The sequence below is a fragment of the Lipotes vexillifer genome, unplaced genomic scaffold (genome assembly GCF_000442215.2).
Source record: "Lipotes vexillifer unplaced genomic scaffold, Lipotes_vexillifer_v1.1 scaffold732, whole genome shotgun sequence".
In the NCBI taxonomy this organism is placed as follows: domain Eukaryota; kingdom Metazoa; phylum Chordata; class Mammalia; order Artiodactyla; family Lipotidae; genus Lipotes; species Lipotes vexillifer.
In genome coordinates, this window is record NW_006792596.1 from 538,890 (window position 1) to 564,581 (window position 25,692).

General features: G+C 38.8%; 1 protein-coding gene across 4 annotated transcripts in view; it reads left to right on the forward strand.

Annotated features, from left to right (window-relative positions):
* ATG5 (autophagy related 5) overlaps nt 1–25,692 on the forward strand; it is a 120,140-nt gene that overhangs the window by 49,186 nt on the left and 45,262 nt on the right. For 3 of the 4 annotated variants that reach the window (XM_007465761.1, XM_007465764.1, XM_007465762.1), the window contains one exon: nt 20,045–20,139. In XM_007465761.1, the coding sequence (XP_007465823.1) occupies nt 20,045–20,139 (95 nt within the window). The remainder of the gene's footprint in view (nt 1–20,044; nt 20,140–25,692) is intronic. The other variant, XM_007465763.1, reaches the window with a different exon arrangement.

Sequence of the window (25,692 nt, forward strand, 5' to 3'; positions counted from 1 at the left end):
ACTTGGTTCATCTTTTATGGGTGTCATTTTAATGTTAATTCATTGAACAGGTAATTATTGAATCCATACTGGAGATAAAGTAGTAAAAAAAAATAGACTGAATTTCCTGCCCTTATGCAGCTTAAATTATCATGGGGGAGACAGACAATAAGTAAATATAAAAGTAAAATACATTATATGCCTTATGATGATGAGGAGTGCTGTGGGAGAAAAAGCAGGGAAAGATGAGAAAGATGTGTTGGGAGAGGGCATTGCTGTTTTTAATCAGGTGGTCTCAGAAGGCCTCACTGATTGGATGACATTAAATGAAGACCTAAAGCAGGACCATACATTTATCTGGGGTTCCTAATACCTTCCTAGGCAGAGGGAATGGCAGGGGCAAAGCCCCTGAGGTGGCGAAAAATGCTAGGTACTTTTGAAGACTTAATCCTATTAGTAGCTTTTACCAAAAGTGAGAGAGAACGTAAGTTGTTTTTCCCTAGGATACCGTTCTCCTCTAGTGTGCTTGTCATATTTCCCCTGTGAGAAACAATCTATAGTATAGTCTCATCATTAAAAAAAAAAAATTCTATGTAGCAAAAATGTCACTTTTCTATTATCTGGTTCTTTCCATAAGTTTCGTGTGACAGAAAGCATCCTTTTGGCAGTGATCTTACCCTATTTTGAAAGCAATAAACAGTGCTGAGAATAGAGATCATTAGGGATTGGGCCTGTTTTTATTAAGGTAGTTATAAAAGACCTGTTTGACAAGATGATATTTAAGCTGAAATCTTAAGGATGAAAGGGAACTAGTCACATTAGGGAATGGCATGTTTTAAGAACATGAGGCAAAAAGGAGTTTGGTACATTTTAAAAAATAGAAAGAAGGCCAGTGTGTCTTGGCCAGTGACCAAGACGGAAGAGTGACATGCAATGAGGTTAGAGAAATGGGAAAGATCTAGGTGATATAGGGCCTTTCAAGTCAAGGAAAAGAAAATTATTTATTTTATTTATTTTTATATTTGCCTATGTTGGGTCTTCATTGCTGCATGCGGGCTTTTCCAGCTGCGGCGAGTGGGGGCCACTCCCCGTTGTGGTGCACAGGCTCCTCATTGCAGCGGCCTCTCCTGTTGCAGAGCACAGGCTCTAGGCACGTGGGCTTCAATAGATGTGGCATGTGGGCTCAGTAGTTGTGGCTTGTGGGCTCTAGAGCATAGACTTAGCAGTTGTGGCACACAGGCTTAGTTGCTCAGTGGCATGTGGGATCTTCCCGGACCAGGGCTCGAACCCATGTCCCCTGTATTGGCAGGTGGACTCTTAACCACTTCGCCACCAGGGAAGCCCAAGGAAAGAATTGTGATATTAAGTGCATTGCGAAGCCATTGGAGGAGTTTTAAGCAGGAGAGTGATGAGATGCAGAATATGATGGAAGAACATTGTAGCTGCTGAATAGAGGGTGGAATAGAGGGAGCCAAGAGTGGAAGTGGAGAGTCTGTAGTAGTAGGTCCAGGTATAAGATGATGGTGGCCTTTAGGGTGATGATGGCAGAGATGGAGAAAAGTCAGTAAATCTGGGGTTTATTTTGGAGGTAGCATTGACAGAATCTATTATTAGATGGGGTGTTAGGTTGTTACTAAACCAAACTTGAGTCTGCTCACCCACACACAGTAAAGCCAATCTACTGACACTGGGTTGTGGTGAAGGAAAGTACAGTGTTTACTGCAGGGCACCAAGCAAGGAGAATGGGCAGTTCATGCTCAAAAGACCCAAACTCACCGATGGCTTTCAGGGAAGGGGTTTTAAAGGCAGTGTGAGGGAGGGGCTGCAGGGTGTGTGATCAGCTGTTGCACAATTCTCTGATTGGTTGGCATCAAGGTGGAGTTCCAAGCATCATCAACTTTCTGGTTTCAACCAGGCTAGGATCTGTGTTCTTGTGGTCAGCAGTTTCCATCTGGTGGGGACCTGCTTCCTTTAAAAACAACTCGGGAGGGCTTCCCTGGCGCAGTGATTGAGAGTCCGCCTGCCGAAACAGGGGACACGGGTTCGTGCCCCGGTCTGGGAAGATCCCACATGCCGTGGAGCGGCTGGGCCCGTGAGCCAGGGCCGCTGAGCCTGCGCGTCCAGAGCCCGTTTTCCGCAACGGGAGAGGCCACAACAGTGAGAGGCCCGCATACCACAAAAAAAAAAAAAAAAAAAAAAAAAAAAAAAAAAAAAAAAAAAAAAAAAAAAAAAAAAAAAGACAACTCAGGAATGTGTGTCTGGCCTTTATGTGTATCTTTCAGGGACCTGTGAGTTGGGTGACTGTGCTGTGTGGTGGATTTATAGTCTAAATTGTTACCAGTTTCCAAGCCCAACAGCTATTCGTTATTTCTACATCTTCACATTTCCTAATCATTAACTCTTGAGTCAGGCTTTTGAGACACAAGGGAGGCCTGGGAGACTAAAGCAAAAGCCTTTTACTTCAAAGGACAGGGACACAGGGGCTTGTGTATGGTTTCAAGTTTAGGTTGAAATAAAGGAAAGAATCATTCCTGAGTTCTGACTTGGGCAGCTAGATGGATAGTAGTGCTTTATACCGTGATATGAAATAACTAGATAAAAAATAGGTTTGGGATAGGGAACAAAGCCAAATTGAGAAGGTCAACCTTGAAGGCAAAAGTTTGAAATGTGGGCTTCCCTGGTGGTGCAGTGATTAAGAATCCACCTGCCAGCGCAGGGGACACAGGTTCGAGCCCTGGTCCAGGAAGATCCCACGTGCCGTGGAGCAGCTAAGCCTGTGCACCACAACTACTGAGCATGCACTATAGCCTGTGAACCATAACTACTAAGCCCGCATGCCTAGAGCCTGTGCTGCACAACAGGAGAAGCCACCACAATGAAAAGCCCACATACCACAACGAAGAGTAGACCCCACTCACCACAACTAGAGAAAGCCCGTGTGCAGCAACAAAGTCCCAACGCAGCCAAAAATAAATAAATAAAATAAATTTGAAAAGAAAAGTTTGAAATGTCTCTGAGACATTCACGTGCAGATGCATTGAGTTAGATGTTGATAGAGTTAAGTATTGTGAGTGTGTGTCAGTAGATGAAGAAAGCTTAACAAATTTGAATCGAATGCTGCAACTTCTAATTTCATAGTCATTTACTTTAACAAAAAGTGCCCTGTTTATTATTTTATCTTAAAGGATATGACAGTTGATGTCCCAGTGATACAAGGCAATGAATATGGAGCAATCCCATATATTCCTAATGTTTGAGAGTTCTTTATATCCACTAATTGTGTTTTGCTTTTTTTCTGCGTACAGCTGAGGTAGTCGTTTCCTTTATTGTTTTGTCTGCAGTATATAGTAGGATGAATAAGTTCAGTCTGAAGCTGTGTGTGTGGCTTCAAGAATCTACAACTTTGTGAGAAATTTGCTTAGAGAAAATTTGTAACCTGCTTGAGCATTCAAGTTTTACTGTTGAACAAACAAGCATTTTACTATATTATGCTACATGTTTTAAATCAATCTCTTGGTATACTAACTTTCTGTAATTAGAAATAATGATGAAAATCTAAAAAGTTTATGCATTTGTGTTTTAATATAAAATCATAAAGATACTTTGCTTGGCTTCTGGAGAAAGATTGCTCTTGGGAATTACATGATTTGAATGAATAAATAAATTTGGTGGTAATTTGGATCATAGCGTCTTACAGTGCTTTGGGTATACTTGGCAGTGAACATCATGGATAATAAAACTTGGTGAAAACATTTAGGCAGTTATTTCATAATACACTACAAATTATACTAACATAAGTTTATTGAAAAGAGTCCATTAATTACAGTGAATGGTCATATGTTCCAGAGTTAATCAGTGGTAGAGAGAATACATTTTTGTGTATGAGATTCAGTTGATAAATGTACAAATCTATGAGACTAGATTTATAGTTCAGTCTAAACTCTGATCAGTACTTGAAAATATTTTTAGTGAACTCTTAGTGTTGCAGGAATACAAAGGTTTAGTTTGTAATGTCATTTTAAATAAAATTCCAAATTATCTACAGTAAGAAGACTACCTTATCATATCTTTTATTTATCTGGTCCAGTTAAAAAACTTTAAAAAAATGTATGCCTTGTGATGTACTGTCACTTTTTTGTAAGGTAAGTTTGGGAAGGTTCAAGAAGCTTTTTCTTATGAATGTTGGTACCCTATATAAAGGAAATGCAGATGAACATCTGTCAGATATTGATCCAATGTCAATATCCAGATATTGATTTTCACTCTTGGACTCGTGACCTATTATTATTATTTGAATTTACAGTATGATTCCTCTTTCTTCTTAAAAAAAAAAAAAACACGGTATACACACAAACACAAAACACATATATATACATAGGTATATATGCATATATAGTTTAACTTAACTTTGTTTTTATATTTTTATTTTAGTTTTTAATTTTTTTAATTTAGGTATAATTGACATGTAGCATTATATTATTTTCAGGTGTACAATATAATGATTCAGTATTTGTATATATAGCAAAGTGCTCACTACCACAGTAAGTCTAGTTAACATGTCATTTTACATAGTTGTAAAAAACTTCTTTTTGTGATGAGAACTTTTAAGATCTACTCTTTGCAACTTTCAAATATGCCATACAGTATTATGAACTGTAGTCACCATGCTGTACCTTACCAGTTATAAAATAACTAAAAATAACTAAAATACTGGCTGCACCAGTTGACGTTCCCACCCGCAGTGCACAGGGTTTCCTTTTCTCCCCGTCCTTGCCAACACTTGTTATCTCTTTTCTTTTTGACAGTAGCCATTCTGACAGGTGTGAGGTGATGCCTTTTTTTTTGGGCTGTGTTGTGTCTTCGTTGCTGTGTGCAGACTTTCTCTAGTTGTGGTGAGCGGGGGCTACTCTTCGTTGAGGTGTGTGGGCTTCTCATTGCGGTGGCTTCTCTTGTTGCGGAGCACGGGCTCTAGGCTCGCGGGCTTCAGTAGTTGTGGCTTGCAGGCTCAGTAGTTGTGGCTCGTGGGCTTTAGAGCACAGGCTCAGTAGTCGTGGTACACAGGCTCAGTTGCTCCGCTGGCATGTGGGATCTTCCTGGACCAGGGCTCGAACGCATGTCCCCTGAATTGGCAGGTGGATTCTTAATCACTGTGCCACCAGGGAAGCCCGTGAGGTGATATCTTATTGTGGTTTTGATTTGTGTTTCTCTTATTATTAGTGATGTTGAGCACTTTTCATCTACCTGTTAGCCATCTATATGTCTTCTTTGAAAACGTCCATTCAGATCTTCTGCCCATTTTTAAATCGGATTGGGGTTTTTTGCTATTGAGTTGTATGAGTTTTTTTATATATTTTGGATATTAACCTCTTATCATATACAAGATTTGCAAATATTTTTTCCCATTCAGTAAGTTGTCTTTTCATTTTGTTGATGATTTCTTTCGCTGAGCAGAAGTTTTTTAGTTTGATGTAGTTCCACTTGTTTATTTTTGCTCTTGTTGGCTTTGCTTTTGATGTCAGACTGAAAAAAATTGCCAAGACCTATGTTAAGGTATGTGTGCATATATATTTTAACTTATTTTGTTTTTAAATGAATCTTTTGTTTTGAAACTTAATATCGTAATTCTCCTCAAGAGAATGGAAAACCCCAAGTGTACTTACTTTTCGTAATATTTTTTTTGTTTTGTCAATTAGCTCCTGATCACTTTTCTCTAGAGCAGTGTTTCTCAAAGTGTAGACAGTGGGACAGAAGTATCAGTTTTAGCTAGGAACTGATTAGAAATGTATCCTAAACCAACTGAGTCAGAAACTCTGGGGCAGATCCCAGTAACTTGTGGTCCAGCACCCCTCCAGGTGATTGTGATGCACTAAAGTTTGAGAGCCACTACTCTTGAGCAGGATTTCTCATTGTTGGCACCATTAGATATTTTGGACTGGATAATTCTTTGATGTTGGGGTGGCGGCAGGGAGGGGCTGTCCTGTGCACTATAGGATGCTTGGCAACATTCCTGGCCTCTGCCCACTCACTAGGTGCCAGGAGCACACTACTCCCCGTTCTCAGTCATCACAGTAAAAAATGTCTCCAGACATTGCCAGATATCCCCTAAGCGGGAGAATCACCCCATTTGAGTACCACTGCTCTGAGAGAGGTGATGTAGAATTTTTTTTTTTTTAATTTAATAAAGTTTTATTTTTCAGAATATACAGCTGGTGGTGGGACCTGTTCACGCATCTTCACCAGCAGCTGGAGCATCTCCACCCTTGGTATTTCTGGTGTAAATTACTTGAGCTCTGTGCTTTGAAACCAGTTTAATAAGTCCTTTACTAAGCAGCTCCTGCAGGGCTGCCCTGGCCAGGGAGCCACGAATCTTCAGTCTCTCGGAGACGACAGCTGGAGTTATAAGCTTATAGTTGGGAACTTCTTTACAGAGTTTGTCATATGTTGCTTTGTCAAACAAGACTAGGTTATTGAGCTTGTCCTGAACTTTGCCTTTGGACCACTTCTTTTTGGCCTTGCCCCCAGATTTGTTCACTGGGTCTTTGTCTTTCTTGGCCGGCTTTCCGGCATCTTTCTTCTTCTTGTCATCCTTGGGTGGCTTTTGCGCTTTGCGGCTAGTTGTGAGGCAGTCACACGTTGCTGTTTCCTGACACTAAAAACCGGGGAAAAGGGACGGAAAACAATTTTCTAGATCCCGACAGCCAACTTCCCGGCATTACTGATAGCCAGGCGTGCTCCAAGTGCGCAAGCGCTGCAGCCGGCCACGCTCCGGAGTCCGTGATGTAGAATTAATGCATAAAACTGCTTCTGCATTAAAGTAGCAGTGATCATTTATTGAATCCCCAAGTTCTGTCCTGGGTACTTTACATGAATTATCACTGTCATCTCAACAGCCTTGTAAGATGTGTTTGAAAGTCTAAAGCCTGGGCCAATTTATCTATGAAGTTTCTCATCTGTTCCACCAACTCAGCCTTTGAGAACTACTATGTTCAGTTGTTACAGTGACTCATTTAGGCTGTATTTGGAACTATATTCTTTAAACAAAAGGACTTTGACATGTAAACAAATTAAAAAGTTATTTTAATCAGTTAACTCTTCTTGTATGTAAACATAACCATGTGAACTTCTTATTGTAAACTTAGCTGTAATTGTTTCTGGATGATGAGGATTATTTTATTTTTGTCGAGGTTACTATTAAATGACAAATGAATCAACAGTATGCTGTCATTTCAGTAAGACTGTTTACATTTTTTAAAAATTCATTTATTTATTTATTTTTGGCTGCGTTGGGTCTTCGTTGCTGTGTGCGGGGTTTCTCTAGTTGTGGCGAGCGGGGGCTACTCTTCATTGCAGTGCGCGGGCTTCTCATTGTGGTGGCTTCTCTCGTAGAAGAGCACGGGCTCTAGGCGCACGGGCTTCAGTAGTTGCAGCACATGGGCCCAGTAGTTCTGGCTTGTGGGCTGTAGAGCATGGGCTCAGTAGTTGTGGCACACGGGCTTAGTTGCTCTGCGGCATGTGGGATCCTCCCGGACCAGGGATCGAGCCCATGTCCCTGCATTGGCAGGCGGATTCTTAACCACTGCACCACCAGGGAAGTCCATGTTTACATTTTTTGAAGTAACATGTGTCTTCCATATTTTTCCTTTTCCTTCTTTTGCTGCCTTTCTTCTCCCTCTCCAGCTTTCTGTGTGGCACTTGATCTAGTTCTTACCTCTCATTTAAACTTTTACCTACTCTCTGACCAATTCTTTCATTATCTTTCTAGGGTCTGGATGACCAGATAAACATTTTAGCTCAACAGTCTAATTAATGCAGGCCAGTGTGTTACCTATTCCCAGGTACCTATTTCATGTACTTTTTAACAAAGACCTAGAAATTACTTTATTGAGAATTCTAGAATTTCCTCCCCCTCCACTCTCCCAGTCCTATCCCCGTGACATTCTATTTACTCCATCTCTGCCTGTGCAGACCAGTCCTGACTAGTGGCTGTGATAAGAAGTTCTTGATGTCACAGTTCTCCATATTAATGATGTTTTTTCTGAACCAAAGAAGTAACTGCCGTTCTATAGCAGGGCTAATTTGTTATTATTCATTGCATGTCTCTTTTATTGCTTTAGAAACTAAAAGATTCAGAAATCCTTTTATGTGAAAATTACATTTAAATATTAAACTATTCCAGTGTTTTAATTAGCATTTAGAGAGTTGCACGATTTTAACCCAAATGCTGGAAAACTAGAAAAGAAGCAACCCATAAAAAATGAGTGCAAAATAAAACAAATTTGTGTATCTGAGATACAGGGTGTTCAGTCAAGTCCTGATCATTATCTTCAAAGTGGCTTTCTACTTAAGAAGCATTTCTTCCCACAGGGTCCCTTTAGGATCCAGACTATCTCTGGTTCCTGGGCTTTTCTACATCTAGCTTATTTCTATCTTTCTCTGTAGAGGAATATCAATAAAATATCCCAAATGGTATTTTTTTTTTTTTTTTTTTTTTGCGATTTGCGGGCCTCTCACTGCTGTGGCCTCTCCCGTTGCGGAGCACAGGCTCCAGAGGCGCAGGCTCAGTGGCCATGGCTCACGGGCCCAGCCGCTCCGCGGCATGTGGGATCTTCCCGGACCGGGGCACGAACCCGTATCCCCTGCATTGGCAGGCGGACTCTCAACCACTGCGCCACCAAGGAAGCCCCCCCAAATGGTATTTTTAATTGGAGTTTATTTGCATAAAAGATTTAACCAGATTCAGATTTCACTTTATTTCACATTACCAAAAACCACACTCAGAAGTACACTTCAAGATATATAATGCCTCTTTTTCTTAAAGTAGCTTCTTGTTTTTGTTAATAAACTCAGATTCTTTTTCCTACAAGTATATTAACCTGCACTTAACTTTTCACTTATTTTAAGGTGAAATTATTTTTATGTGGGTTTTAAAAACCCTATAAAAACATTTTTGCAAGAAAAAAAATGTATTGCTATTTGTCCACTCAGAATATAAGGAAGGAGGAGCAGAGGAAAAAAGGCAATTAGTGGACATCTAATATCTGGGAAGGAGGAATAGAAGAGAGCAATTGCATAGGCTCATTGAGTGAAGGAGAAAGGCTTTACATACAGAAGTTTCCCCCCAAAAGTGGTGGGGGAGGGTGGTGGTATTGATGGGATGAATTGGGAGATTGGGATTGACATATATACACTAATATGTATAAAATAGATAACTAATAACAACCTGCTGTACAAAAAATAAATAATATAAAATTCAAAAAAAAGTTTCCCCCCAATATTTTTATCATCATTTATTTTAAGGTGTTATTACACTCAGAATAATATTCTGTGGGATTCAGATATTTGAGTGTAAATGAATAAGTTGAGAAGCACTGGTAGAATAATTTCAGTTTTTAGTAACTTTATTCTTATTTCTACAGGAATTCTTAGAAATCCTGAATAACTTTTAGGATACATTATATCACTTATTACTAAAACCTACTGAATACATTTAAAATAATAGTATTTATTCTAAAATAAACTCACTATAGGAAGTAATATAGTTTATAAAATGTTGGATGGGCCCTATTTTGGGGGGTATGTGTACAATTTTACAACTCAACTTTGTTTTGATAGTGAATGAGTTGTTAAAATAAATAAATTGTGTAGTAATTGCCACCTGAATAATCCTAGTAGCTGAAAGCTAAACTGTGGTTGAATTTTCCAGTTTTCCTCATCATTGTCCATGTCTGCTTTTAAGAGGTAGTTGTTCATAGTTGAATGATGTTTTCAATTATCAGTTGCATTTTTCATTGTTCTCATTGAAAAATAATACCTTAATGTGCATGTTGAAGTAAATTTTTATTTACTTAAATGTTTATTAAGTATTTCTGCAGCAGCTACTGCTAACTGTTCAGTTTGTGATCTGTAACTGCCAAAGGAGACAAGATTTGGTAAACTATTATACCTGACACTACCATGAATTTTGAAGTATCGGACTGTAGAATTTTTGATAATATGAACATTCTGTTCATTAACGGTTTCTCAGATTCCTGTTAATTATACGTCATTGAATTGACTCAACTTGGAGTTTTAACAAGCAAGCAGTGTTTTAATTTATAGAAATGTAACTGAACGTTTTCTGTGATATGGTAGCATCCCTGAGAATCTACTGACCTGGTGACCTCAAGCAAATCATATACCTGCTTTGAACTGCAGCTTCCCTCAAAAGTTGCTTTGAAAATCAAACAACATAAAATTCATTTAGGGTTTTTAAAAAAAACGTTAAATTCTGTTCAGGTATGTTATTAATAAAAATGATCTCTGAGGTTCTACTATAATCAGAACCCATGACTTCTCACTCTAGCATCACTTGAGTTATTTTAATAGCACTTTTTTTTTTTTTTTTTTTTTTGCTGAAGGGGAGCCTCTCACTGTTGTGGCCTATCCCGTTGCGGAGCACAGGCTCCGGATGCGCAGGCTCAGCGGCCATGGCTCACGGGCCCAGCCGCTCCGCGGCATGTGGGATCTTCCCGGACCGGGGCACGAACCCGTGTCCCCCGCATCAGCAGGCGGACTCAACCACTGCGCCACCAGGGAAGCCCTTAATAGCACTTTTTTACCAGCCTAACTTTTAAAAAAAATTTTATTTTTGGCTGTGTTGGGACTTTGTTGCTGTGCGCGGGCTTTCTCTGGTTGTGGCGAACGGGTTGCGGTGTGCGGGCTTCTCATTGCGATGGCCTATCTTGTTGCAGAGCACGGGCCCTAGATCACGCGGGCTTCAGTAGTTGCGGCGCGTGGGCTCTAGAGCGTAGGCTCAGTAGTTGTGGCGCATGGGCTTGGTTGCTCCATGGCATGTGGGATCTTCCTGGACCAGGGATCAAACCCGTGTCCCCTGCATTGGCAGGCAGATTCTTAACCCCTGCGCCACCAGGGAAGTCCCCAGCCTTTTTTCTTTTTTTTAATTTTATTTATTTATTTATGGCTGTGTTGGGTCTTTGTTTCTGTGCGAGGGCTTTCTCCAGTTGCGGCAAGTGGGGGCCACTCCTCATTGTGGTGCGCGGGCCTCTCACTATCACGGTCCCTCTTGTTGCGGAGCACAGGCTCCAGACGCGCAGGCTCAGTAATTATGGCTCACGGGGCTAGTTGCTCCGCGGTATGTGGGATCTTCCCAGACCAGGGCTCGAACCCGTGTCCCCTGCATTGGCAGGCGGACTCTCAACCACTGCACCACCAGGGAAGCCCCCCAGGAGCACAGGCTCGGGATGCGCAGGCCCAGCGGCCATGGCTCACGGGCCCAGCTGCTCCGTGGCATGTGGGATCTTTCCGGACCGGGGCATGAACCCGTGTCCCTTGCACCGACAGGCGGACGCTCAACCACTGCGCCACCAGGGAAGCCCCCCCAGCCTAACTTTTAACATGCTTTTTACTTAAGCATCTGTCACTTGGTCACCTGCATTGGGAAGAGAAGTGGGCGGGGAGGACTTGAACCATTGGGCACTACTAATGCACAGTAAAGGACCAATCGGACCCATTAGAAATTGTGATAACTTTATGTATGTCAGTTTGGCTTCCCCAACTACATATTAAGTAAAGGAGAGTCCGTGTACTTGTTTTATATTTTGGTTTTTAATTCTCCACAGCTCCCAGTACTCAATTAGGTACATAATAGGAGTAAATAAACACTTTAATAGATTTAACTCTATGCAGATCCTACAAAGTAAAAACTTAATTGAGTACACTGTTACTTCTATCAGTTGTTTTACTTTTTCTTTTCTCTTCCTTGCCTGAATTAAACTGGAGATTCATAATATGAACTATTTGCAAATGGGGGACTTCTTTTAAAGAGGCATTTTTCATGTAGCCACCTTGGACAGATGAGATGGATTTGAAATAGAACAGAATTTACCTGTAATCATATTACATTTACTAAATTCCTGTGATGTCCCAGTCCTGGATATGCCTTCTTAGTGATTCTTCCTAAGAATTAGATAAACATTATCAACTTGAAAAATGAGGAAAAGAGCTTACAGGGCTAGTAAGAGATGGGACCAGGATTTGATCTTAGATCTCTGATTCTAAAGTCAGTGTATTTTCCATCTGGAGGCTGTTAACTCTGGCTACATATTAGAATCATCTGGGAGTTTCCAAAAATACAGTTCCAGGGAATCTGAAATAACTGGTCTGGAGTGGGTCCTTGACATTAGTATTTTTTTAAAAGTTTCTCAGGTGATCCAGGTAGGTAGCTAAAGCTGAGAAATGTTGCATGATATATTGCATCTCCAGTGACCGCTGGTGCCCCACCCAGCTTTTTAAGCTTTTGTTATTTGTCTATGAATAATTATTAATAAAATTTTCTCATTTACAGTTTCTCATCAGAAGCATGAAGAATTTTTATTAGAATAAAGATAGAGTATCCTGCATAATAAACATTGCAAAGATAATAGTGAATATAATGGAGTATCTTTTTCTCCATTGGTCTTTCAAAAGTTAAAATAGATTTTTGTTTTTGTCTTATGACTTTGGAGTGCTCTGAGTGAAGTAAAAATGGGCTTGATTACATGTTAAATTTGTTTCTGGCCCTCTGAATTTAGGAAAGTGATAAACTGTGACTTAACCTGAGAGGAAAAATATTTTCTCAATTTACAGAAGTTTTGAAAGGTAACAAGTCAGGTAATCTGGTTAAAAAGCTATAGGTGATTTACACAGGAATACATTTAGTTAACTGGCCTGCCACTGGCTATAGCTCTTTAAATCTCTTTTTGGCAAACAAGCTACTTTAAAAATTGTCTTTTAGAGTCAGTGAAGGCTTGAATATGATTGAAGTTCATTTCTTCCTTTTTTAAAATTTTTAACATGAGCACATAGAATAAGTTGGGGGTTTTTTACATTATGATTTTTTTTGAATTTTGAAGCCCTTTTATGTTGTTACTGGCCCAATTTGAAAATAAATTTGAAGTAAATGTTTCTTAATTGGTTGAAATACAGTAATTGAATTCTGTCTATTAAAATAAAGTCAACTACTGGGATTGACTCTTGGAATGCATTTTAATTGCGGGAGAGAGACAATAACTAATTAAACATGTAAATAGGGTAATTTCAAAGAACGGTAAGTGTTTAGAAGAAAACAGAATAATACTTTAGCTAGAATTATGAGGAAATTCTCCCCTGAGGAGGTGACACTTCTGTTGAGACTTGGATGATGACAAAAAAGCAGCTACGTGATGATTAGAAAAGTGGGGGATTCCAAGCCTCTAACTGTGATACGGGGATAAGCTTGGTGTTTTCTAGGGACAGAAAAGAAAAATAGTGTGATTTGGAGCTTTAGTAAGTAAGCAGATTGGTAGGCCGAGAGATCTCAGAGGGATGCAGGAACCATTGCATTCCAAGGGAGTGGGAGGGGGCTGAAAGGAACCAGCTTCCTGGGAAGGAGGTATTATTTCATTACCAGCATTATGGTTGCTTGCATGCAGAGTTTGAGTGGGGAGCAGTCTGCCCCATTTGTAGCCAGTAAGGAGATGCATTGGATTTTTTCTTTTAATAATGATTCTAGTACTTAACTTCAAATAATTGTATTGTTAAAGTACATTATAAAGCATTATTCCTTATGGCCCATTAGAAAAATGTTTAGAAATTTATTCATTCATGGTATGATTCAATTTATGTTTTAAAAGAGCATTCTGGTTGCTGTGTATTATGGATACAAGTGGAAGGGCAGAGACCAATTAGGAGGCTGTCACAATGGTTCAGATGAGAGTTGTAGCAGTGAATACAGAGAGAATTGCACTGTAAAAATATATATTGATTCCTCTCCTGAGGCCAGTTTTCTAGACTGTGTGTTACAGCATCTTTAATGTTTTCCAAGAGTGAATCCCAGTAATTGACTTTATTTTAATAGACAGCACTTCTTTTTTAGGGCAGAGGAATATGGTAGTTCCTCCTTATTCATGGTTTTGTTTTCCACAGTTTCAGTTTCCTGTGGGCATACGTGGTCTGAAGATATTAAATGAAAAATTCCAGAAATCAATAATTCACAAGTTTTAAATCATGCAGTGTTCTGAGTAGTATGATGAAATCTTGTTCCGTCTCACCTCAGCATGTGAGGTATAGGGGATGATTCCGGTATATCCACACTGTATGTGCTACCCTCCTGTTAGTCACGTAGTAGCCGTCTCAGTTATCACATCAACTGTTGTGGTATTGCTGGGCTTGTGTTCAAGTAACCCTTATTTTACTTAATAATGGCCGCAAAATGTTAGTGATGCTGGCGATCGGGATAGTCTCTTACTGTGCCTAATTTATAAATTAAACTTTATTACAGGTATGTAGGTATAGGAAAAATACAGTATGTATACGATTCGGTACTATCCGCTGTTTCAGGCATCCACTGGAGGTCTTGGAATGTATCCCCCATGGATAAGGGGAGACTACTATAAATGCTTCTCTCAGTTTATTCTGAGACAGTGATGCTCCAGGTCAAAGATTTCCTCAGATCAGATTTTATTGCTCTTTTGATTCACTCTAACAACAAATTCCCCAGGGTACAATCCTATTGCCAAGATGAGTGTTTACGAACAGGATTAAGGATTGACCTTCTCCTGGTTTGGTTTTCCTCTCAGCCTTAATACAGAGGCCAGCCTGCTGGTCCTGCCTACTTCTGTCTTCATGACAAATTTTCAGGGGTTTTGAAGCATTTTCAAGACTTCTTTGAAGGTATATAGCAGTAACTTTAAACCTCAAACAGAAGTTCTCATGGAAATGTGTGGGTGTAGTTCTGTTAAGAAGCATCCAAGCACCAGTGGACTTGCTGCTGTACAGAGAATGCTCCCTTCCCTGGGTCAGCCCTAACTGTCCTGTTAACATATGACTCAAAGGACAAATGAGTTTGAAGATACAGGTCACATATTTAACACACCTGTGTTTGGTACCTACCAGTAATTACTGTTTTTTTTCCCCTCCTATTTTGCTTCACAAAGATGTTTACTATATTACATATTAAGAAATTAATTCAAATAGGTCTGTACTTGGATATGTCTTCTGCTATAAATTTTGAAAGCCTCTGGTCAAAACACCATGTATATTACATGACCACCTGTAGTACTGATTTGAATAATACTGTTGATAAATGCAGAATTCTGTGAGGAGTGTGTTCCCTTCGGTAGTGATTTTCAACCATTTGCTTTTCTCTTTAAAGAAAAGCTTAAAGCCTGTGTTTTATGGCCCATCATAATCTGACACTTATTTAGGGTGCTGTAAATCTGTTCTTTCTGACATCACAGACTTAAAGAGCAGGAAGTGGATGGTGTGCATGTGGAAGCCATTTCACCCCTTTCCTATGGTTATATCCCAGCCAGCAATACCACATTACTGAATTGCGGCTGGGTCGCAGTCCCTTAGATGTCCTCCACGTTTCCTGTGGGATCTTGTAGATGAATACATTGTTTGTGGCATTTGAATATTAAAAATTATTTTGCCTTGAGTTCTTAATAAAGCTTAAGTGGAAGAGCAGAAACATCCTTTAAGATCCGCCACTTTTTTCTGCAGCTTTTTCCATGTGAGGAACAAAGAATACAAATGTAATCAATTTATTTTTCATGCTTCTTAGGAAGATCTTTGGTTTAAAAAAAATTTTTTTCTGGATTTTTAAAAAATTTTCAAGACCAATATAAAAGCTTAATTCAGCAGAGAGTGAGAAAAAAAAATTGGTGGCCAACAGGATTTTGAGGAATTCTGTTTTTAATATCTTTAAAAAAAATAGATTGACTTTCTATAGCACAGCTATAGAAAACAGAAACCAACTTATCAATCATATTCTTAATAGCTCTGGCAAGAAGTATGTTAAGTTACCTTCTTTTCTCCCATTCTTTGTATAAGCTAAGTGACTGCTAGTTTTAATTTTTTCTTCTACTTAGTAGTTTGTTTTGTTTTAGAATTAGAACTAAATTAATGTGAAAGCTGTTGAAATAGATGTACATTTACCTAACTTTACAGTTTAAAAAATGAGCAGCTAAAGACCATTGAGCTTCTTTTACTTGTAGGTACTGTTTTTGTGGCCAATGACACAAATAACTAAATTTACAACTTAATTATAATAACTAATTGTTTGGTGACAGGTTAATGTATACTTGATTCATTACCATGTAGGAAGTTAGCAATACATCCTTACTCCAATTTTATTTAATTATTGACTAAGGGATAGAAGAGTTCCTGATGTTACAAAACCCAGTGTGAAAGACATTTGGTTATAAACTGAAACTCAGCACTGATTTTCTTTTAATTTCTTTTATTTGTGTCTTTCTACTTAATAACTTTGACTTATAAAAGTTAGATTATTCTTGGTTGGAATGTTTTAGGTATTGTTGAGGAAATGCCTATTTTATATAAGAACATAACATTTTTATAAGAAGATAAAGCTAATCTTAATACAGATTTTTATTATGTCTTTATTCCTTTAAAACATAGTTGTATCAGACTAGGTCCAGTTAGGAGATAGAAACCACACAGAGGGTTAAATAGTTTAAGTATTATATACTGAATGATTAAACTCTGGTAAAAGAGTGAAGATATAAGAAAATCATATCTGGTACCCTAGGGCTAAAGAGGAAGGTCACACTTAAAAGGAACCCCTTCCCAGGGCTGGGTTTAGAACTCATTGGAGAACATATATTCCAGTCCATTGGGTTAGTAGAGAAGTGTTCACTATTTTGCCCAGACTGGAGCAGGTCTGCAGTGGCTGGGAAGTCAGGAAAATCTGGAGTGCGGGCCACCAGCAACAAGTGGCACAGGCATGCAGAGGGACTGGCGTCTCTGTGGGAAACTGGAGGCCAGCCACCCATATGGGCCTGCAGAGGAAAGCAGGGTGCTAATTTGGGCAAGGGGCCTTCAGTGTGTGTGTGTGTAGGTAGGAGCCCCTTTCTCCTGCAGTGTCCTTTTCAGTACTCTCTACTGAGAAAGCTTAATGTGATTGTCACGCTAGAGATGCTTAAAGAAATTGTGTCGAGGGCTTCCCTGGTGGCGCAGTGGTTGAGAGTCCGCCTGCCGATGCAGGGGACACGGGTTCGTGCCCCGGTCCGGGAAGATCCCACATGCCGTGGAGCGGCTGGGCCCGTGAGCCATGGCCACTGAGCCTGCGCGTCTGGAGTCTGTGCTCCGCAACGGGAGAGGCCACAGCAGTGAGAGGCCCGCATACAGCAAAATAAATAAATAAATAAATAAAAAATAAAGAAATTGTGTCGGTTATGCCTGTGTATATATTGAAGGGTGAATTTGGAGTTGAGTGTCAGTAAATTGGTAATGTGCACAGTAATGTTTCTTTTTCCAGTTTACTTTTTTGCAGTATAGGTACGTGAAAGCTTTTCACTAATTACCTTTCTGTACTTTTTGTTTGTTTGTGTTTGCTTTCCTTCCTTTAGCCCTATTGACATTTTGAGTCAGATAATTCTTGGTTGTGGAGAGCTGTCCTATGCATTGTGGTATGTTTAGCAGCATCCCTGTCTTTTACCCACTAGATGCTAGTAACACACACTTATTGGTGACATCCAAAAATGTCCCCAGACCCACAGGGGAGCAAAATCTTCCCTGGTTAAGGACCACTGCTTTAGCCCGTTTTTTCCCCTCTGTTAGAAACAGTATAAATTTTTCATTTAATAGAGGTTTGCTTGTGGTTTTAATAAGTTATATTTTGATAAAGAAGATGTCTTAAATACTTATAAAATTTTATTTTTAGAAGAGGTATTAGAACTATTTAACTCCTTTTATTTCATCTGTAAGTGAATTAGGGCAGAATTTTCAGTTGATTTGTTGTTTCTAGTCTAGCTATTAAGTTACAGACCTAGGATTAGAATCTAAAAATATTAATGAAAATTTATATATGTAGTATTCTGTTATTCATTGATTCAAGAGTATATGTTGTGCATGCACTGTGGTAGGTGTTAGAGATTTAATGATGAGGCAGTGAGTAAAATTTTAGCAGTGCATGAAGAATCACTTTATTTAGCGATCACATTCTTGCTTGATACTTGAAAGTAGAAAGATACTTTTAAAAAAGCATTGACTGAATAATTGATTCATACATGAAAGAATTGTGGTTAAAGGAGCTACTCTTAGCATTAAGATGCAGTTTTGTGGTTGCAACTGTTGAAATGGTTGTGGGCGTTGAATCAGAAGACCAAGAGTCTTGTCTTGGTTCTTAACTAAACTCATAACAAGCTGGACCTTAGTTGTCATCTGTGAAATTGCCCTGGACTGACTAGGTTCTAAATTCCCTATCCTACCAGTTCTATTGTGGTATGTGTCTTTCCCCAGATTGGAGTTGAAAATGAGATTAGAGAAGGCCTAGAGCCTGTCACAGTCATCTAAGAAGAAACAACTAAACTTTGTTTTTTATATATAATTATGATGGCTTAAGCAGTATGAATAGATTGCCAGTAAATTGGGTTGAGATGAGTAGAGAATATACCAGGCTGACCTGAGATTCTGGAGTATTCATGTACTTTACAGAGATTTGATTCTGAGATAAATTTCTGTGTATAAAAAATATTTTAAGGTAGAAATCCGGGTGAGTTAAAGGCGTTAAAAAACAACACACAGAATGGGAAAAAAAATAGTTGTGTATTATTTATCAGATTAAGGGGCTTGTATCCAGAATACATAAAGAACTCTTACAATACTCAACAACAAAAAGATAAACAACCCAGTTAAAAAGAGGACAGAGGATTTGATAGTCATTTCTCCAAAAGAAAATATATAAATGGCTAGGAAACAAATGAAAAGATACTCAGCATAATTAGTCTTTAGGGAAATGGAAATCAAACCATAAGGGGATACCACTTCATACCCACTAGAATGACTATAATAAAGAAGATGGACAATAATGTGTTGGCAAGGATGTGGACAGATCAGAACCCTCATACATTGTTGGTGGGGGTGTACAATGGTGCAGCCTCTTTGGAAAGCAGTTTGGCAGTTCTTCAAAACGTAGTTACCATATGGCAGATAAACAGTTACTGTGTAACTCAGCAGTTCCATTCTTAGGTAATATGCCCAAGAAAATTGAAAATACGCATCGATACAGAAACTTGTACGTGAATGTTCATGGTAGCATTAATCATAATAGCCAAAAAGTGGGAACAACCCAAATGTCTATGAACTGTTGAATGGGTAAACAAAATGTGGTTATCGCCATACAATGACATATTATTTGGTAGTAAAAATGAAGTTCTGATACATCTACAACATGAATGAACCTTGAAAACATAGTAAGAAAAAGAAACAGATGCAGAAGACCACATATTATATGATTCAATTTATATGAAATCTCTGGAATAGAATAGAGATTAGTGATTTCCAGGGAATGGGGGGGGAGGGCATAATTATTAATGGGTACAGGTTTCTTTTGGGGATGATGAAAATGTTCTGAAATTAGATATTGGCAACTCTGAATATGCTAACAACCACTCAGTTAACACTTCAAAAGGGTGAATTTTATGGTATGTGAATTATATATCAGTAAAGTGGGGTTTTTTTTGTTTAAAGCAAGCCTTACATTTTTAAAAAGGAGTTATTTAATCAGTCTGAGATTAAACTGCAACTAACAGTTATTTAAGTGTCAGTTTCACATTTCTTTCAAAGCCTGTCCTATAATTTTATCTTTTTTCTGTTTAATGTGTACTGTGTTTGGTATTTTTACTTTGTTTCTTTAAACAATTTGTTGTTAAACTTTAGGTCGCTTGAAGCTGTGCCTTTACAGTTTAGACAGTAGGAATAGGGCTAAGGGAATCGAGACATTCATCTATACCTGATGTTTTTTGCTGTGATAACACCAGTAGTCATAATCTATTTAGAGTTTCTCTTATGAGAAAAATGTCTATGGAGATATCTAGGAAAAGGAAGCAACAATAATGTAGAAAAAAATAATTTTATATCTTGCTTCATGTTTAGTTATGGAAAGATAAGTTTAAGAAAAAATAGTATAGAAATAATGCCCTTTCAGAAACTTCTATTAGAATGGATGCTTAACAACTTTAATCTCTTCATATGAGGTATTAAATTATAATGTTGTTCATTTTTAATGAATAATTTATCATTACAGACAGATTTGACCAGTTTTGGGCCATCAATCGGAAACTCATGGAATATCCTGCAGAGGAAAATGGATTTCGTTACATCCCTTTTAGAATATACCAGGTAGGAAGTAACATTTTTAACAATACCAACTTATGAAAGCCTCAGACATCTTACTTCTTGAAGCACTCTAGTCCAAAGTCTTTTCAGTTTGCATAGTAACTGAATAACATTTATTAGGGTTTTCCAGATCTCTTCCTTTGGGTGGCAGTCAGATCAGAGACCGCACTGTGAAATATGTGACTCATTTAGTTGGTGCTCTTTATTTGCAGATTTTGTATTTGCAGATTAGCCTGCTTGCTAAAATTTATTTGCAACCTCAAAGTCAGTACTCAACAGTACTACCCTGGACGTGTGCAGAGTGATGAAAAATTTGCTTTGCCCATGTGCACATTTTCAGTGATGCTGTGCTTTCTTGTTTCTGCTCTCATACTGTAAACAAGTGACTTTTCCCAGTCTATTTAGTGCCGCGTTCTTCACATTTTTGTGCTTTTTGTTGGTAATTTTGATGTTAAAAATGACTCCCAGGCATAGTGCTGAAGTGCTATCTTTATACAGAAACATACATAAAACAAGATTATGTATTGATGAGTCGAAGACATGTGACCAGAGACTTGCAGTAACCCTTGTAGTCCCCCTAAGAGCAATGGTTCAGTATTTGTTAATTCAGTGTTTGCAGTAACTTTATAGAACATAAGAACCACAGATGAGAATCGACTGTATTTGTTTTAGATGATGGATCCTCAGTGTTGTACAACAAAATAAATAGTAGCGTCTCATTACTGTACACTTTCATGGGGTTAAGAAACTCCATGTTTCTGTAGAGTACTTTAAAACTACCATGTATTTCCTATATAGCAATACTGAGTAAATTTTCATTGAATGAATGGTATCCAGAAAGCTAGTTGCCTACGATCATGGAAAAAGCGGTTAAGAATAGGAATTAGAGGGGCTTCCCTGGTGGCGCAGTGGTTGAGAGTCCGCCTGCCGATGCAGGGGACACGAGTTCGTGCCCCGATCTGGGAAGATCCCACATGCCGTGGAGCGGCTGGGCCCGTGAGCCATGGCCATTGAGCCTGCGCGTCCGGAGCCTGTGCTCCGCAACGGGAGAGGCCACAACAGTGAGAGGCCCGCGTACCACAAAAAAAAAAAAAAGAATAGGAATTAGAATTAGATATCTAGAGTTTAGATATCTAAACTCTCATCTAGCAGGCCCTCGATTCCGACTCAAAGAGATTGTGTCGTAACTTCTCTCTGTAGCCATTTTTACTATCTCACAGTCTTTACTCATAGTTACTTCTACAGTTATTTTTTAAACTTTTATAGTGCCATCAGATTAATGTGTGTTCAAAGAGGAAAACAAACTGTCCAATTGAGAAGTAAAAAACAAAAATCCTAATACACTCAAAGAATGAAAAGTTTTTATGACTTAAGTAAGGTTACTTCTCATTTATTTCATTAACATAATGGCAAATAGACTATGTTTAGATCATGGATTCATAATATGTACAATAGAAATAAAATGAGAAAAATGCCTGATGGAATAAGACCAGATGATCTAATCAGCCACACTCCTCTGCTTCCTTTTTTCAGGAAAGTAAGCTTTTAATTCCGTGAGTCTTTGTTAAGCACAAATACTACCCAGTGGGTTTGGAAATGCCATAATTTATTTATTTATACTTTATCTTATATCATGAAGAGTCTGAGGCAATTTACAAGAATATATTTTGTATAGTCACAAAAGAGAAAAAGTTTGAAATTTAAAATTAGAGCCACCAAACATATAAAATGGAAACCCAGCATGAAATGAACTATGCTATGAATAAGTGAGATCGTCAAATTTATTAAAATTGACCTATAAATTTGACCCCAAGCTTCCTTGTAGCCAGAGCAAAGGGGAAGGAAATGTGATGAGATATAACTTTGTTTTTCATTTTATATATGATGAAAAGTTACTAGGTCATCAGGAAGGCTAACTTTTCTTGGGCACCACCTAGGAAAGAAATTCTCACATGGCCTCATTTTGAAGGGACAGGGCAATATCCTTTATACCTTACCTACAGTAAAAATATAATAATAGTTTCAGTAAAGCTGCTTCCTAAAGTGTCACTCAGCGATAGCTAAAGACAATGTGTCATAAGCCATGGATCATCCACAGTATAATAAAGACTTGGCGAAGTAATGGGAAGGCTAAGGCAGAATAAAATTTTAGGTTATTTTATGGAAGAATGTGTTTATCAAATAAGAAGGAAAGTAATTGATGGAGCAAGGCAATTGAGGATTGGGATTAACCAGTAAAGTTTTTAGCCCAAGAGAAGAGAGGTTTGCAGAGACCTGTTAAGGAAAAGGAAGGGAAACATTGTTGCTGCTCACATGAGAGTCTCAGTCTTCTCTGTACAGGCAGCAGAGCAGTAGAACAGTTTCGGCAACTGTTAATGTTAAACAGTGTGCAAATAGGACAGTTTCTATATCTGCATAAAATAATGTGAGAAAGGTGGCAGGAAGCCTAGTTTTATGGAGAGAAGAAATGTCTCACGTTACATAAATTGGTACTGACCACCTAGGTATTCCCTAAGAGAACTTCAGGAGTGATTTTGCAGAACTAGATTCAGTAGTGATACGCTTTAGTTATTGCACTGAGAAAAGCCAAAACTGAGTCAGATTTTATGGATTAAGTATAGTACTTATAGTGGGTAGGATCCTTTATGTGGTCTGTAAATCTCATAGGGAGAGGCTGCGTCTTCACCATCACTGACATAGATATTGGTGATTAAAATACAGATTAAAAACAGTAATAGGTTATTACAGAATTTTAGAGTGGTCCTGAAGTTTTCTGAGTAGATTTCATTTTTTTTTTTTTTTTAATGCAGCAGCCCACTTTGAGGTTGAACTTGGAAGGGGTGGGTAGATGGGTATAAGTGAGATTGACTCAGGTGGCTTGACTCTGTCCTCCTGGGGACCAGTGGTTATAGCATCACATATTTATGGAAATTCTAAAGCATAGTTTGAAAATCTCTTTATCTAGGCCTGGACAGGTTCAGTGATTTGCCCAAGTTAGGTAATTCTTGATCTAACTAGCACTGTGGATACACTAATACACTCAACATGCTAGTGATATCTTTGAAGGCAAGGTTAGTTTATTTTGTTTGGGTTTTTTTTGTTTTTTCCTTTTTAAATCTGTGTAGTAGGATTTATTTAGCACAATGTTACGTACACTGTAGGTGCTTCACAAGTACTTACTTCATTGAATCTTGGAATATTTAAAGCACCAAAGATCACATAATTCTGAAGCTGAAAAAAAGACTTTATAGTTCAAATAATCCAAAACTGAAAGAACTAGCTGGCTTTAACAAGGATAGTGGTGTTGTAGTACTTGAAGAAAAAACACTTTAAAAATTAATTCAGGGACTTCCCTGGTGGCGCAATGGTTAAGAATCTGCCTGCCAATGCAGGGGACATGGGTTCTAGCCCTGGTCCGGGAAGATCCCACATGCCACGGAGCAACTAAGCCCATGCGCCACAACTACTGAGCCTGCGCTCTAGAGCCCTCGAGCCACAACTACTGAGCCCACGTGCCACAACTACTGAAGCCCGTGCGCCTAGAGCCCGTGCTCCACAACAAGAGAAGCCACCACAATGAGAAGCCCAGGCACTGCAACAGAGAGTAGCCCCCGCTCACCAGAACTAGAGAAAGCCTGCGCGCAGTAACGAAGACCCAGCACAGCCAAAAATAAATAAGAAAATAAAATTAAATTAAAAAAAAAATAATAATTCAAGTGGTGGGAGAATAGTAGAAGCAAGTGGAAAAGAGCTGTTGGAAGGGTTGCATCCAGAAACAGTCCATGATAGATCAAGATCACAGTTTTGCCTTATTCATCTAGTCTGACAATTTGTGACTTCATGTAAACCTCTCTGAGCTCGCCAAGTTGTCAGATATTTGAGACATAAAGGCCAAAGCAGTTTCCCTTGAAAAACAGTTAGGTTTCCTACTAAGAGCACTGCACTAGAAGGGAGGCCTCTAAGGCTCTGTGGGAGGTGTGACACTGACTAGTTGTGTGTCCACAGGCGCTTACTATCTTGCTGGGCCTTCGTTTCCTCATCCACAAAATGAAAAGGGCATGACAGTGAATTTATACATCTGGTTGGAATTGTTCTTTAAAGAAGCCATATTACAGGTTTATCTAATTATACCAATGATATTCTTTTTCAAACACTTTATACTCCTGATTTCAGAGCAGGTTTATTATTTTTACAGTAAGTACAGTTCTTTCCTTTATGGCAGTATTTACCATTCTTTTCTGGGGAATATTGTCAGATGTATCCATACCTGTTACTGTCATATCATAACATAAAAGGATTTAGAGAGAGAATTTGAGAGAGATGGAAAGAGAATGTGTATGTGTGAGAGAGAATGGTTTTCATAAAGTTCTATAATTAGATAGAAAGTGGGAAGCTAGAGAATTCTCAAAATTTGCTTGACAAAACCTGGCTGCCAGGTGGTGACTGTTAGGGCAGAGCTTGCTGCCAGATCTTTCCTCTGTCAAGACAGTGGCAGCTTTTCCTCAAACAGGGAGAGACAGAGCCTCAGGGTTTTTTGTTATTTATTTATTTATTTATTTTTGGCTGTGTTGGGTCTTTGTTGCTGCACATAGGCTTTCTCTAGTTGTGGCGAGCGGGGGCTACTCTTCGTTGTGGTGTGCAGGCTTCTCATTGTGGTGGCTTCTCTTGTTGTGGAGCACCGGCTCTAGGCATGCAGGCTTCAGTAGTTTTGGCTCATGAGCTCTAGAGTGCAGGCTCAGTAGTTGTGGCACATGGGCTTAGTTGCTCTGCGGCATGTGGGATCTTCCTGGACCAGGGATCGAACCCATGTCCCCTGCATTGAAAGGCGGATTCTTAACTGCTGTGCCACCAGAGAAGACCCTGAGCCTCACGGTTTTATTGGTTCTCTTTATTGACTTTGCTGTTGGCTTTACCCTTATCTGGTTTGGTTCTTACTTGAACTTGATTAAAATTTTAGACGTGAGATGCATAAGTGAATATAAAAATTTAGGAGTCTTAGTTTTTGCCCATTGTCCATTCTCTGGCCTTTTCCATTTCCCTATTTTGTGTTTTTGAATCTTCATTCATACCTTGACCAAAGGAAGATGGGATCTGCTTTCTGTTTTCTTTAATTATATGATCTAAAGGTAATACCATATTTCTGCTGTTTTACAGCTGATTAGTTTGTGTCGTTGGGATAGTCTATTGATTAAGTGTAGCTTTTACTTATGTTGCATTTTGATTAATCTGTACTTTTCATTTATTTAATATACTAGATATAGATCTCTGTACTATTTGAGACCTTAAATTAGTAAGTAAATTTAAATAAAACCTGAAAATCCAGGTTTATTAATAAGACAAATAAAGGGCATAATTTTGCTAAACTTTTTTCTTTGCAGCATTCTAATAGAATTCCTGTATAGCAGGGGGTAAAATGGATAGGACAGCGAGCATGCTTCGGCGAGGCCCATTTTATCTTTGGAAGCCTCAAAACGATCTTAGGTTGTAGGGATCATTATCTGATTTTACACTCAGGAAACTGAAGCAGAGGATTTTTTTTTTTTTTTTTTTTTTTTT